Source organism: Micromys minutus, assembly GCF_963924665.1.
Source record: "Micromys minutus genome assembly, chromosome: 10".
Taxonomy (NCBI): Eukaryota; Metazoa; Chordata; class Mammalia; order Rodentia; family Muridae; genus Micromys; species Micromys minutus.
In genome coordinates, this window is record NC_137979.1 from 10,206,019 (window position 1) to 10,220,541 (window position 14,523).

The 14,523-nt window shown below is 48.5% G+C and overlaps 1 protein-coding gene across 2 annotated transcripts in view; it reads left to right on the top strand.

The window, feature by feature from the left end:
- Positions 1-14,523, top strand: part of GALNT10 (polypeptide N-acetylgalactosaminyltransferase 10) — a 139,154-nt gene that overhangs the window by 86,220 nt on the left and 38,411 nt on the right. For both annotated transcript variants that reach the window (XM_080922995.1, XM_080922996.1), the window contains one exon: positions 2,596-2,762. In XM_080922995.1, coding sequence (XP_080779121.1) covers positions 2,596-2,762 — 167 coding nt within the window. The remainder of the gene's footprint in view (positions 1-2,595; positions 2,763-14,523) is intronic.

Here is a 14,523-nt window from a genome sequence, read left to right on the forward strand (position 1 = left end):
GCCCACCGGGTCTGCCCTGGGGTTCTCCTCGGACCCCTTCTCTTCCTCTCCCACCTCTTCCTCTCTCTTCCTTCCACTCTGTCCTCAGGATCCCAGGAAACCTTTCTGCAGTGGTGTTGTGTCTTTGCTTATCTACCACAGCGATCCTTGAACTTGAGTGGGCATCAGAATCACCCACTCAAAAATTGAGTTAAAATTGAGGCTCTGATGACCGCCCTGAGAGGCTCTTAGGTCTGGGGCGGGCCAGAGAGTTAATGTTCTAACAAGCTCTCGGTCGTGCTGAGCCTACTGGTCCAGGCAGGACAACGCCTTCAGAACAGCTGTCTTCTCTGCTCCCCCTTTCTTCCCTTCTCCTTCCCTCTTCCCATCCATCTCTCCTGAAGCAAAACAGTTTATTAGAAAGCAAATAAATTAGCTTTCCTTCTGCATAATAATCTTAAGCTGAGCAAACTGACTTAGATATTGGTCCCCAGAATTGGACTCGCCCTCTTCTTTAAAAACCTAAAATGGGCTGAGAAGATGTCACAGTCGGTGAGAGCACTTGCAATGGAAGGGTGAGGACTTGAGTCTGAATCTCCGGCGCCTGTGTAATAAGATGGTCGTGGCTACGTGCCTATAACCTCAGCAGTGGGCAGCTGGGGCCAGATGCTCAACACACTAAGAATATAAGAACTCCTTGGCAAATGACACCAGTGGAAAAGGAAAATGACATTGCATTCAAGGATAAAAGGTCCGTGTGTCATCACTCCAAGCCATCCCACCATCACCTCAGGCCAAGACAGCTAGCTGCCTTTGCCACTTCCCCCCAATATTGCTTTACAGTCTTTAGTAGGACAATCAGACAAGATAGATAGATGGATAAATGGATGGATGGATAAACGGATGGACGGACAGACAGAGGAAGAAAAGACAATCAGACTAGATAGATAGATAGATAGATAGACAAATAGGACAATCAGACAAGATAGATAGATAGATAGATAGATAGATAGATAGATAGATAGATAAATAGATAGGTAGGTAGGTAGGTAGATAGGTAGATAGATAGATAGATAGATAGATAGATAGATAGATAGATAGATAGCACTAAGCGCACAATTCCTAGTATGTGACAACATGGATTAGAGGCAGGTAGGCAGGTAGATAGATGGCTTCTCGGTTGGAAATTAAGTAAAATGATCTATTTGTAAATGACATTGTGTGTGTGTGTGTGTGTGTGTGTGTGTGTGTGTGTGTGTGTGTGTGTGCGCGTGTACAGAATATTCTGAGGAGTTCATAGTGGTCAGCATGCCCCCCAACACACAAACATGACCTACTCTGAAGAGGTTGCAAGGATATCTTATGTAATTAATTAAGTAAAGCCTCTACGCCAGCTTGTCCTGCATAGCCAGCTGCAGACCACTGCAAATCCTGGAACCAAAGTGACCCAGTGTCCTCAGCACACCAGTAATAAGGAAAAGATGGGCATTTCCAGAGATGCAGGAGACATGTCCACAGTGGAGAGACTTGGTTTTGATCTTCATTGAAACCAGCCGACTCTAGGCGGATGTAAGACCAGGGAAATTTGAGCGCCAACTAAATTTTCAACCCTCTTTTTAGTTTTCATTTGTTTGTTTGTTATTTTTGTTTTGTTTTAGAGACAGGAATCCCACTGTAGTGACTGTCTGACAGTCTGGTTCTGTAACCCATACCCTAGGATTAAAGGTATACTCAACTTCTCCCGGGACAGCCAACTGGGACAAGCATGCCTCCCATATGGCAGCACACCGTTTTCCACAGGTGACCTAGGACCAGTCCGACACCCTGGTCACACCCTTGCTGTTACTGTGCCACAATTGTGGAAAGGACCAAGCTGCTGTTCTGTTAGGCTTGGCCATGTCCCCTACATGAACCCTCTTCAACTTCTAGGGTTAAGAACCTTTGAAAGATTCCTTCATAAACGCTTGTCTTTTCTGTCCCTCGTCTCTGTTACTTTCTAAACTTGGCGAACCAGTTCTACTGGGAAAACCTACCCCACCCCCACTGTCACCTGCCATTCATGGTGATGTTGTTGCAGGTTAACCTTGACAGTGTGGGCATTGCTGCTTTTTGCTTTTCTGTGCAGTCAGTACTGTAACGTTTGTTTTGAGTTTTATAACTTTGTAGCATTTTAGATAAGGTTGTGTTTGTAGTGGTGTAGAATGAAAGGTGTTGAATAAACCTAGGGTTAGAGTGCAAATTGGAAGAGATAAATGTCAAACTCAGCTTCTCCTGACCCTATCCAAACTTCTGGTCATGATTCTAGTGACCAGAAGCGTCACTTCATTTTGACAATGGCACCCCACTCGGGACACTTCTAAAGTCATCCGGAGTCAGTCTCAAATTCGTGCCTATGTGCATGCGTGTGTGTGTGTGTGTGTGTGTGTGTGTGTGTGTGTGTGCATATCTGTGAGCCTGACTGTATACTAAGACAAAGGGTCATTTACACAGGGCCTACTCTGCTAGCATTGGAAATAGGACACCATTGGACCAAGGAGAACAAAGCTTCATCCGCATTCCTGCCAGTGTAAGAGCTGAATAGTGACTCTGTGTCTTCTCTCCTCCGTCTCCCTCCAGCTGCAACAGCAAGCTCTACCTGGAGACTCTCCCCAACACCAGCATCATCATCCCTTTCCACAACGAGGGCTGGTCCTCACTGCTGCGCACTGTTCACAGCGTGCTCAACCGCTCGCCCCCAGAACTGGTGGCGGAGATCGTGTTGGTGGATGACTTCAGTGATCGAGGTAGGCCTCACCCACCCTGGCTCTGCTTTTCATGTACAAAGCGGTGCTGCCCAGAAAGCGATTCTCGAGCAGAGTGCTGTATGATTTCCTACTTAGGCAGGCTACAACAGAGACCTTACCCATGAACTCATTTCCCACTCACGACATCCCAGCAACAGATCCTATTTTAATCCCCTGTTGTTGGTTTGGAGATGCCGTAAACCTTGAAGAAGAAGATTAGATGAGCCGTCTCTGTTAAGTCAAGGATCCGTTCTCTTTCCTGTCTACCTGTTTACAGGACTGGCATTTCTTGTATCTGGGGTCTAACCAAGTTTACTTTCCATTGCTGTGATAAACACCATGAACCAAAGGAGGGAAAACACCACTGGGGGAGGAAAATGTTTACTTTTATGGTCACAGTTCATCACTGAAGAAAGTCAAGCCAGGAGATTAAACCGGAACCGAAGCAGAAGCCATGGAGGAATGCTGCTTACCGGCTTGGTCCCTAACTTCTGCTTAGCTAGCTTTCTTACATAGCTCAGGCACACTGCCTAGGGGATAGCACCACCCACAGTGGGCCAAACCCTGCTCTATCAAATAACAGTAAAGACAATACCCTATTTCTTCAGTTGGTTTTTTTTTTTTTTTTTTTTTTTTTTATTTTTGAAGGTCTGTATCAAGTTGGCAGTTTAAGAAAACAAACAAATAAACAAAAACTAACCAGGCTAGGAACTGTAGTAAAAACAAAACCAGACACTTCACTCATTCCATACCTCTTTCCTTTCCTCCTGGTCACAAAATGGCTGCTGAGACCTGTGGACATTCTATGTAAAAGGCACCACTTTCTCATGTCAAGCTTCGTCTTCTTTTTTTTTTTTCTAGAAGTTTCTCCAGAACCTTGTGACCAGAGGTTCTGGGATCTGGTTGTTTTATCAGTGTGGGGAACTCTGAGGCTTGTGTCTGTTGTAGAGGCAGAAGGAGGGAGGTAGGAAATAAGTTTAGTAAACCAGCCTGCCTGTGGCAGTACCAAGCTGTGCCTGTGTGCCTCCAACCATGTGTCGATATGCAGAACCTCCAGACTGTGCATCTCACCTGGAGGTTGAAGAAACACACTGGTGCAGCCAGAAACAAAATCCAAGGCAGAGTGCCTTACAGCTCACAGCCTCTCACTTCTCGGGCACCCAGTAAGGTCTGTGAACCTGCGGTGGCAGTGGGGAAGCCTTCCTTGTCTCGCAGCTATTCCAGCTTTTCGATGCAAGCCTGGAAGTAGCTAGCCTCTGATCTTGTCCCTGACTCCCACTGGCTCTGTGACCACAGCCCAGGTACCTGACCCCCTCTGAGCTTCAGCTCCTTCATGTGTAAAAAGGAATGGTTAAGATCAACTTCCTTTAAGGAACCCTGGCCGTTAAATGAATCACTAGGACTAGACCATAGACACTAAAGCGCTTGGGGCAGTGCCTCACACAGGGAGAGCAAAGATAAGCCTGTTCTGCCGGCTGTCATAACCGCGTCTGGCGTTTATTTATCAGTGGTTTGTGGTGGACTACCCTTTGTCCCCTCTCTCCTGCTCTCCTCTCCGCAGCCTCCTATTTCAGCCTCCTCCTAGCTTTTCTTTACTACCCTCATGTCAGAGAATCCCATTAGTCAGCACAAAGGCATTTGTGACTCGGGAGCAAGTGACCCTCTACGAGGGCAAATGGTCTCAACTTTGCTCACACACTTACCCCACGGCCTAATCCACTCTTAGAGTCCCCAGCTCGGACCCCATCTCTCCCAGGGCCTGCCCTGGGCTGTTCCTCTTCAGTGGCTCCTCCCCAGGTTGTGCTCAGAGACTGCACTGCTGGGGCATCCTGGGAGATGACACAGCTGGGCTTTCTGTGACCTGTGTACACATTCCTCTGTCCCACCGCTCCCGACTTTGGAACAGCATCTTTCCCGAGGAGCTCAGCTGTGAGTGAGTGTGTGAGTGGATTAACTGTGAGCTGCCTGGAGTGTCGACATGCTGAGGTGACAGCCATGGGGTATCTTCTGCACAGTAAGACTGCCATCACACAGATAGGGAAACAGAGGCTGTAGGGTAGCAGATTCCCCCTCATGAGTTCTAAGAGTGGTCAGATGGCATTTGGCATGAAACTGGGTCTCCCTCGAGATCAGTTCTGTAATTCTACGATCTACAGTAATGGTTGCGTGGTGTCACGGTGATGCATACAAGCTTGCGGGTCCCCCTATTCCTCCTGTCACTGACCACACGCACTGACTTGCAGGCTCTCTCCGCCGTTAGCTGATCTGCTGAGCACTTTCCCTCATACTCAACATAGAGGACTGCTAAGACTCAGGCACTTCCGGAAATGAAAGAAATCTAGAAACCTTCAGGGAATGTCTGGCAAAAACACAGGGTGTACGAATCAATGTGTTTATGGGACGTTTTGTGCATCTTTAAGAAAGCAAAAGCTAGGGTTTATGAATCAAGCACTATATAAATGATGTCTGGGGAAAGAAAAGAATCGGGCTAATCTCAGATTGCATCTGAAGCTTCAAGAGCTGTGGTGTGTGGGAAAGGATTGTTTCTGTTGTGGAAAATAGATGCATTGTATTTTCAGAAAGTGACACTTCCACTGAGGCGGTGAGCCCGCCTGCCTTCTTAAAAACTGTGCGCAGCAGGAGCATTCAGCTATGCATTTTCTCTTGGTTTTCCTGCGATGACTTAAGCCTCCTCCGAGAGCCTGTGTGAAGCCAGTGGATAGTCTCAGATTCCATTTGTTTGAGTTTCATTCCTATGGCTGCAGTAAGACACCCCGACAAAACGCTTCTTAGGAGCAAATGGGTTTATCTGAGTTCATAATTCCAGGTGGCAGCCCATCACTACAGAGAAGTCACAGTGGCAAGAACTTAAGATATCTGGTCACATCACATCATGGTCAAGAGCAGGGGCTGGTAATTGCATGTGTGCCCATTTGCTTGCTTATGCTCAGCTTGATTCCCCCCCCCCCCGTCTTAGACAGTAAAGGACCCCCTGCTTAAGGAATAGTGCCGCCCGTGGTAGGCTGGGGTCTTTCCCCTTCAATTAATTTAAGTAGGACAATCCCCCGTCGCCATGTCCACAGGCTAACCCAATGTAGGCAGTTCCTCATTGGAGGTCTCTTCTCAGGGGAGTCTCTGTTTTATCTTGCTGCCAATCTAAATGTAATTATATTTTATTTTCGCATGTATGTTCATGGGTATGAGTTTGGGCACTGGACAAAGTGTGGGAGTTACTTCTCTTCTTCCACCACGTGGGTCCCAGGGACCAAACTCAGGTTGTCAGATTTTTATTGCAAGCACACCGAGCCATCTCACCTTCCTGAGTTACGATTAAAGCTGACTCTCACATCATTTCTCGGGAGCCACCTGCCCGGTGTGGCTGTCCGTGTTTGTTTGCTTTTGAGATGGGACCGCTAAGTAATCTGGTGTTTGCCACTCAGCTGGACTGAATACCAGAGAGCCGCGGTATTCCCCTGTTCTAGCCTCCCCAGCTCTGAGATTACAAGCATGCACCACCCGGCATGCCCAGCTTCCCTCATAGGCTGGGGGGTCAAACTTAGGTCCTTGTACTTATGGTAAGCTCCTACTTGAACCATCTCCCAGAACTCTTGAAACCAAACTTTAAACTGTTTCAGTGTTTCACTAAAAGAGTAGTGGGTGGGGAATGAAGTCCAGTGGGGCAGGACATTGAGTTCCTTGCTCAGGGTTCCCAGAGAGAGGGCATGGCATCACCCTGCTCTCCGTCAGGTGACTGCTGAACTGCCAGCTGAAACCTGCCGGCTAAGTGTCAATCACTTGAACTGAGTGGAGAGCACATAGAAGGTAGTGAGCATTAACCCCGGGGGGGACGCTGATGACATAGGCTCGTGCGTTTAAAACACTCTGTCCCCAGTTGGTGGTGCCATTTAGGGAGGTTGTGGATCCTTTAAGAAGTAGAGCCTTGTGCTGGCTTCAGCAGCGCATAGATTGCGATTGGAACGATCCGGAGAAATTTAGCATGGCCCCTGCGCAAGGATGACGCACGAATTCTCGACAAATGGATCCGCTATCTCTACAAACACCTTAACCGACATGGGAAGTGCAGAGAGAGCAGGGAATGGAGCAATATATTTGTCACCATGGAGAAGACAACCGGGACTTATCCTCATATAGTTTCGGGGAGGAGGAGGAGGAAGAAATACAGCCTTGCTGTAAGAGGTGGCCCACTGCTAGCCCTTGAGGTTTTATTCCCTGTTGCCTACTTTTTGTCTACCCTGTGCCTCCGTGTGCCTGCAGACGCAGTGAGTCCCAGGCACGTGCTCCCAGAGCTTTGGCCTCCGCTGTACCACCCCAGCCATGATGGATCGTATCCTCTCAATCTGGGCATGAGGTAGACTAAAACTTCCTCCCTAAGTCAGCGGTTCTCAACCCGTGGCAGGTCAAAGGAGCCTTGTACAAGGGTTGCCTAAGGCCGTCAGAAAACAGAGATGTGCACATTACGACTTTTAACCATAGCTAAAGTACACTTATGAAGTAGCAGTGAAAATAATGGTATAGCTGGGGGTCACCACAGCATGAGGGACATGTGTTAAAGGGGCGCAGCATTAGGAAGGTTGAGAAGCTCTGTCCTAAGTAGTTTTATGTCAGATATTTTTAGTCACAGCAGAGAAAAGTAACAAGTGATTTAAGCACATTGTAGCTAACTGACCTATCTGACTATCAACACACACACATACATGAGTGTGCTCTCACATGCACACATGCATGCATATGTACGCATTGCATGTACACACACTGATAGACACACCAACACACACGTGCATTCATAGGCACACACATTCACACCCAGGCATCTTCATGCATATGCACACACACCTCCATACCTGCACACACAGACATATCCACAACGACACACAGAGACTGACACACGCCAGTGCTGATTCACACAGACATACACACCAACACACACATGCCTAAATATGCACACACATACACACAGAGAGACAAACACCGGTAACAACACTTGGAGGCGTGCACCCTGACACACAAATGCACACAGGGTTGTGTACAGAAACACAGATGCAGTCACCTGGCAGACTCCAGAGGCCATGGCTTACTGAGACCACACAAGAATTCTTCCTGCCTTTCTGAGATTAGAGCATGTCTTATTGGGCACCCATCACTCCAGAGCCAGTGGTGGTTTGATTTGAATCCAGAAGCACCACTGGAGCTGTTACTATCCGGCTCCAGCTAGGTACAAGCTCATAGCACTGAAGACAAGGTGTGCCTTTATTCTGAGATCTTTCTGAAAGAAGAAAACAGTATCCAGTACTCTCCAGCCTCAGAAACCTAATTTCCCGTCTGTCTTTTCCTCTTGCTTTCATGCCTCAAATTAACAAATTTTATGACCAATTAATTTTTACATCGTTCCAGAAAACAAAGGGTCAGGTATGTGTTAAGGCCTCTGGCATCGACATTGGCTCCTATAAAGTGTTAACAGGTGTGTTCTACTTAGACTCGGGAAGCCTGCACACTGGGTTCCTTCCAGAACATTCTTTGATCCCACAATGATTTTTAAAACTAATTGTATTCATTTCTTAGGGACGCACACACGATGTGCGAGTGACTAGCCACTAACTTTTTCCTGTCTGCTGTTGGCTCTGAACCTACTGGGTGGTAAGGGGATTTGTAAATGGCTGCAGTGAGGAGATCACAGCAGGGGAGTGGGTAGCTCTGCTCGATGCCAAGCCTGCTCAGATGTCAGAGTGTGTGCTAGAATGTTCTCCGTCTGAACTGCTCCACAGCCTCTCTTCATGAGATTCCAGGTAACAGTCACCCTTCTGTGCCTCACCGCAACCAGCCATGACCTTTCCCAGCCAACAGACTGCATCCGGTCCGGGACAGCCTTGTGACCCGGAAGTGAGGGAGATTGACCCGTGAGCAATCCTTCCTGAGGAGAGGCCATTGCAAGATGCTCTTTGTAGTGGACCCCAGCTCCCATCCTGTTCTCCTCTTAGGCTTTGGGAGCAGGGAAGTGGAAGGTTGGGTGTGGTAGCTTTAGGCCAGTGTACCCCACCCTGTCCCTGTCCCCAGAGCACTTGCCTTCTCTTCTCGAGGCCTACGGGAGTGGATTTGGCATCACTTCCACTTTCCCCGTCACGGCTGAGTGAGGACCAAGTGAGTTGATGCTCCAGGCCAACATGGAGGCCAGCATGGAGCGAACAGCCATTGCCAGTCTCCACTGTCACAACCAGGCTGTGCTGTTACTGTTAACTGGAGCCGTGCTTGCCTAGACTCCCCCAGTGAGGGACTGAGAGGAAGGCTGAGCCTAGAGAGCCCCTGCCTAGACTTCCTAGTGAGAGGCTGGAAGAGTGGCTCGGTGAGAGGAGGCCTTGCCTTAGCAGACCGAGTTCTTGGTTCCAGTCTAAGGCTCTGAGACTTATGGGAAACCCTGGCTTGCAGGCATGCCAAGGCCACTGAGGGCACTTTGTAGCATATTTGGAGGGTATGATCCAGGAAAGTGTGCCACCACATATGATAAAGCACACAGCCCCTGGTGGGGTGGGGGAGGCTGGGTGTCAGCCTGCAGGCTCATCAGACCTTGTTTTTCCAGGAAGCCTTGTTGTAAATCATCACTATTCCACATCAGGCCAGGATTTATGGTCCCACGTGTCATTTCAACCCCTGTTCATTAATCCTGAGACCTCACTTAAGTTATTAAGCCATCCTGTTCTGGTTGTGAGGGTTCTCATCATATCCTCAAGAGGCTGTCATCACCCAGGTTGTCAGCTACACTCAACAGGCACTAGTCTGTCCCATCCCCAGTGTCGTTTCTGTTGTCCCCACCCCCGGCCCTCCATCCGTCCCTGCTCTCCCCACACACACGCCCCATCAGGACTCACCTGTGTTACAGGACAAGATCTAAGCCAAAGAGTCAGGAGGCAGAGAGCATAGGTTCTCAAAGTTTGGTGTGCATGAGATCATCTGGGAAATGTGTGTGTTGTGCAGATTCCCAGGTCACACCCTCTCTCCACCTGTCTGGGTGGGACCAGGAAACTATACCACAGCCAATGTTTCTGGGGATGCTGATAGTGATAACCCTAGGAGCCAGAGCTAAGACATTCAGCCTTGGATGTCAGGGCTGTTCAGATCTCTTGAGAAATAGCTGTCGGGAAAAACAAAAACGGACACGCAAGCTCTCTTAGTCACTGTTCTGCCGCTGTGAAGAGACATCATGACCACAGTAGCTCTTATAGAGGCAAGCACTTAATCTGGGGCTTGCTTACAGTTTCAGAGGTTTGTCATCATGGCAGGGAGCTTGGTGGCACTCAAGGTGCTGGAGCAGCAGCTAAGAGCTACATCCCGATCCGCAGGCCCAAAAAGAGATGCTGGCCTGGGATGGGTTTTTGAAACTTCAGACCTCTGTGACACACTTCCAACAAGGCCACTCCTCCTAATCCTTCTCAAGCAGTGCCACTCCCTAATCCTCCCAGTCCCTCCCTTACAAATCCCCCTATTATCTCCTCCCCTTCTCACCTTGGGTACCACCCTACCCTAGTACATCTAGTCCCAGCAGGACTAGACACATCCGCTCCTGCTGAGGGCCAACAAGGCAGTCCAGGTAGGAGAAGGGGAATCCAATGGCAGGCAACAGAATCTGAGGCAGATTTTATTCCAGTTGTTTAGAGAACCCACATAAAAACCAAGCTACACATCTGTCACAAATGTGTAGGGGGGCTGGGTCCAGCCTGCGCATGCTCTTTAGTTGGAGTCACTCTTACTCAGACCACCACGGAACTTTTTTTTTTCAGACAGGGTCCCTTGTAGCCCAGGCTGACCTCAAACTTTCTATGTAGCCAAATATGGCCCTTAAACACCTGATCCTCCTGCCTCCACCTCCCACTTGCTTAGATTATAAATGTACACTCACCACCAGGCCAAGTTTATGCAGCACTAGGGATAGAACTCGGGGCTTCGTGCATGCAGGCAAATGTTCTACAAGCCAAGGTCCATTTCAGCTTCTCCTTTTCCAGTAGAGAAGCTGAACCCCAGAGCAACAGCCTGGCTCCCTGGCCTGCCGTGGGGATGAGGTAATCGATGGCCGAGCACTTTGGAATCATTCAACACTCTATAAATACACGGTGATGGTATTATTTTCCAGCTGGATCGTCCCGTGACAGAAATGGCTTGGTACTTTCTCTCTAAATTACCATAATCACCTGTTTGAGGCTTCCACCAAGACCATAACTCTAAACTCACGGGGCATAGAATAAATCGTTCCTGAATGAACAATAAAAAAAAGTTTATGGGAGAACGTGCTTGGGGCCCTTCCTGGTCCTCAGGCAGACGTGTCCTGCCTGTTCTGTTGCCTGGACCATCTGATTTGCAGATGGATTGCATCTTTCTCAACCACAGGCAGCGGGTTTAAAGGGTCTCTGGTTTTTCTTGGTTTTCTTGGGACATGTGTAACTCACTTGTGAGCCTTCGCTTCTGCAAAATCCTTTACCCACAAGAGTGTGCTTCAGCTTGTCTTCATAACTTCAGAAAGGAGGAAAAAACTCAATTCCAGCATCTAGCGCTTTGTGCTCAGTAAACTGTCTTATATGTTACCCACCCACAGAGCCTGTTTTCAAATCTGGACCAGATCAAGTCTCCCCTTCCCCAGGAAGCTTCATCTTCCAAGGCCACGTGGCTTCAGTTCCAGGGAGTAAACCCTCTCCTGCTTGCAGGAATCCACTCCCGAACTGCACTACTTGTTGGGGTTCTAATAACCCCACCCCTCAGTTACCTGGCAATAGCCAGGTATGCTCCGCCCCAGTTACCTGACACTATAAAAGGGGATGCTTGCCCCTCCTCTCTCTTGCTCTCTTGGCCTCTTGCTCTCCCCCCTACCCCTCCTCTCCCCATTCCCTTCCCCCCTCTCTCTCCACGTGCTCATGGCCGTCCTCTGCTTCTCTACTGCTCTACTCCTCTCTTGTCTCTCTGCCCCTACTACCCTCTTAACTCCCCTCCCCATGTCCTGATTAAACTCTATTCTATACTATACCGTGGCTGGTCCCTCTGGAAAAAGGATTCCCAACATGGGTCCCCCAGAGGCATCCCCCTGCCCCAGGCCTTGCCACATCTCCATGGAGCATGTTCCCCCCATTCTCTTCATCTTTTTTCTAACATTCTAACTCAGGACATCATCTTTTCTTTTTTATATATGCATTGGTGCCCCGTGTGAAGAGATTAGCTTTCCTCAAGATCTGATATCTTCTTTTTTTTTTTTAAGACTTATTTATTTATTATATGCAAGTACACTACAGCCGTCTTCAGACACACCAGAAGAGGGCATCAGATCTCATGACAGATGATTGTGAGTCACCATGTGGTTGCTGGGATTTGAACTCAACATCTGGAAGAGCAGTCAGTGCTCTTAACCACTGAGCCATCTCTCCAGCTCTGACATCTCTCTTCTTTCACTACTGAACTGCCCTACCTCACAGAGCCAGTTAGTGACAAGTCCTGCTCTACATTCAAGGGGCACCAGTTCCTGGCAGCTATAGCCACACTTGACACTAGGCCCCTTGAGATGCTGGGCATATGGTCAGATCCCCATAATCCAGTCTGTTGCTACAAGACCCTTCATTCCCTCAAGAAGCAAGATTGAAGGGTCTTAACTTTGTCCCATTACTAACGTAAGCCTCACAGGAGCATACCTGCCCACACTCCTACCCTCACAGGTGGAACTGACCAAGGGGGGAAAAAAAACACTAAGGTGTCCAGGATGGGTGTTCACTTACTTCTACCATCAACTTGCTCGGATTAAGAAACACAAGGATCCTGGCCTGGTGGCACAGGCCTGTAATCCCAGCTCTCAGGAGGCAGAGGCAAGCAGAGTTCTGTGAGTTTGAGGTTAGCCTGGTCTATATATCTAGTTCTAGGACAGTCAGTGAAAGGAAAAGATGACGGGGCACCACTGAAAGGAAAAGTCACGGGGCACCAATGTTGTATAAAGATGACGTCCCGGGTTTCAGCACCAATGTTGGGGAAAGGATGAAGAGAGTGGTGGGCATATGGCCCATGGAGGTGTGGCGAGGACTGGGGGCAAGGGAGATGTCTCTGGGGGGCCCATGCTGGGAATCCCTTCCCCCCTAAGGGACCAGCCACACAACGGTATAGTACAGAATAGAGTTTATTCAGGTCATGGGAGAGTTAAGAGGGTGGTAGAGGCACGAGGGAGGGGGGATAGACAAGTAGAGGCCAGCCATGAGCACATAGAGGGAGAGAGAGGAAGGGAAGGGGAAGAAGAGGGGTAAGGGGTGGGAAAGCAAGACTGCAAGAGAGCCAGGAGGCAAAAGAGAGAGGAGGGGGCAAGCAGCCCCTTTTATAGTGTCAGGTCACTGGGGCGGAGCAAACCTGGCTACTGCCAGGTAGTTGAGGGGTGGGGTTGACAGAATCCCAACAGTCAGGGCTGCCAAGTGGACCTTTGTCTCAAAGGCATGGGGCAGATAAACACAAGGACAAAAGCTGAGGCACACCTTATGCATTCCCAGAGCAAATGAATTGAGGAGAGCGAACGTGGAATTCCCACCCTGTGGAGTTGGCTGGGTTGGTGGTAAAGTGCTTGCCTAGCAAGTGAAAGGCCCTGGATTTAGTCCTCAGCTCCAAGAAAAGGTTTTAGAGAGAACACTTGCTGCTCTTGCAGAGGGGCCTGTGTTCTGTTCCCAACACCCACGTGGCATGCGCAATGGCGTAGCCGATGGAATTGTTAGTGTTTGTTAGCTAGTGCTGGGTGGCACACATCTGCAGGAGTGGAAATGTGGGTTTGGCCTAAGGAAGGTATACTCGGCCAGGTGCCTGGACATTTCATGCCAATGCCAAGGAAATTTGATTAGCATTGAGTTTATGAAACCTTGGATCGCCTGTGTATTATTTCAAGCCTCGGCCGTCGATTGGAAGGAACTTCACACGGTTCCCTCCCTAGATACAATTCCTTTGTCCTGAGTTCTGTTCTGACTTCTCACAGCTGCACTGGGATCCATGGTCCTCCCAGCAGGAACCCTCCCCAACTCTAACCCCCTCCAGAACAGAAGTGGCATCAGCTCCAGGAAGAACCAAGGGCTACATTCTTCAGCACAGATGTTTCCTTATCATCAATGCCAGGAACTTGGCTTTGCCCTAGAATTTATCTTTTTTTAATTTTGTTTTTGATTTTTAGGGTATTTTGGGTTTTTTTTTTTTTTTTTTTTTTTGGCTTGGCAGGGGTTTGGGGGAGCTGGATTCACACTTGTGTATTGGTTGGAGTTCCCTAAAGAGAACAGGACTGATAAAATGATCATTTATATATATATATATATATATATATATATATATATATATATATATATATATATATATATATAGCTGGGTAATCCAACAATGGCTGATTCTGGGAGTTGCTCAGTCCATGAGAATAGATGTCTAGAGCAGCCCCAAGCTGGCGCAGGAGTCCAGAGAATTCCTAGAGAGCTGCTGGTCTTTGGTCTGTGCAGGAATTCGAAAGCAGTAGGTTTACAGCTGGGTAGATAAACTTGCCATCAGAGCAAGGCCACATGGGCTGAAAGCAAAAGCTTCCTTCTTCCACATCCTTTTGTGAGGGCTGTCCCCAGAAGGCATAGCCTAGGTTTTGGTGGCTCCTCCCACTTCAGTTGATCCAATTCGGATCATGCAGCTTGGGTTTTAGTTGATTCCAGATGTGGTCATGTTGACAACAGAGATTAGCTATCACAAGGCATTTATTTGCGAGCTACCTAGTGTG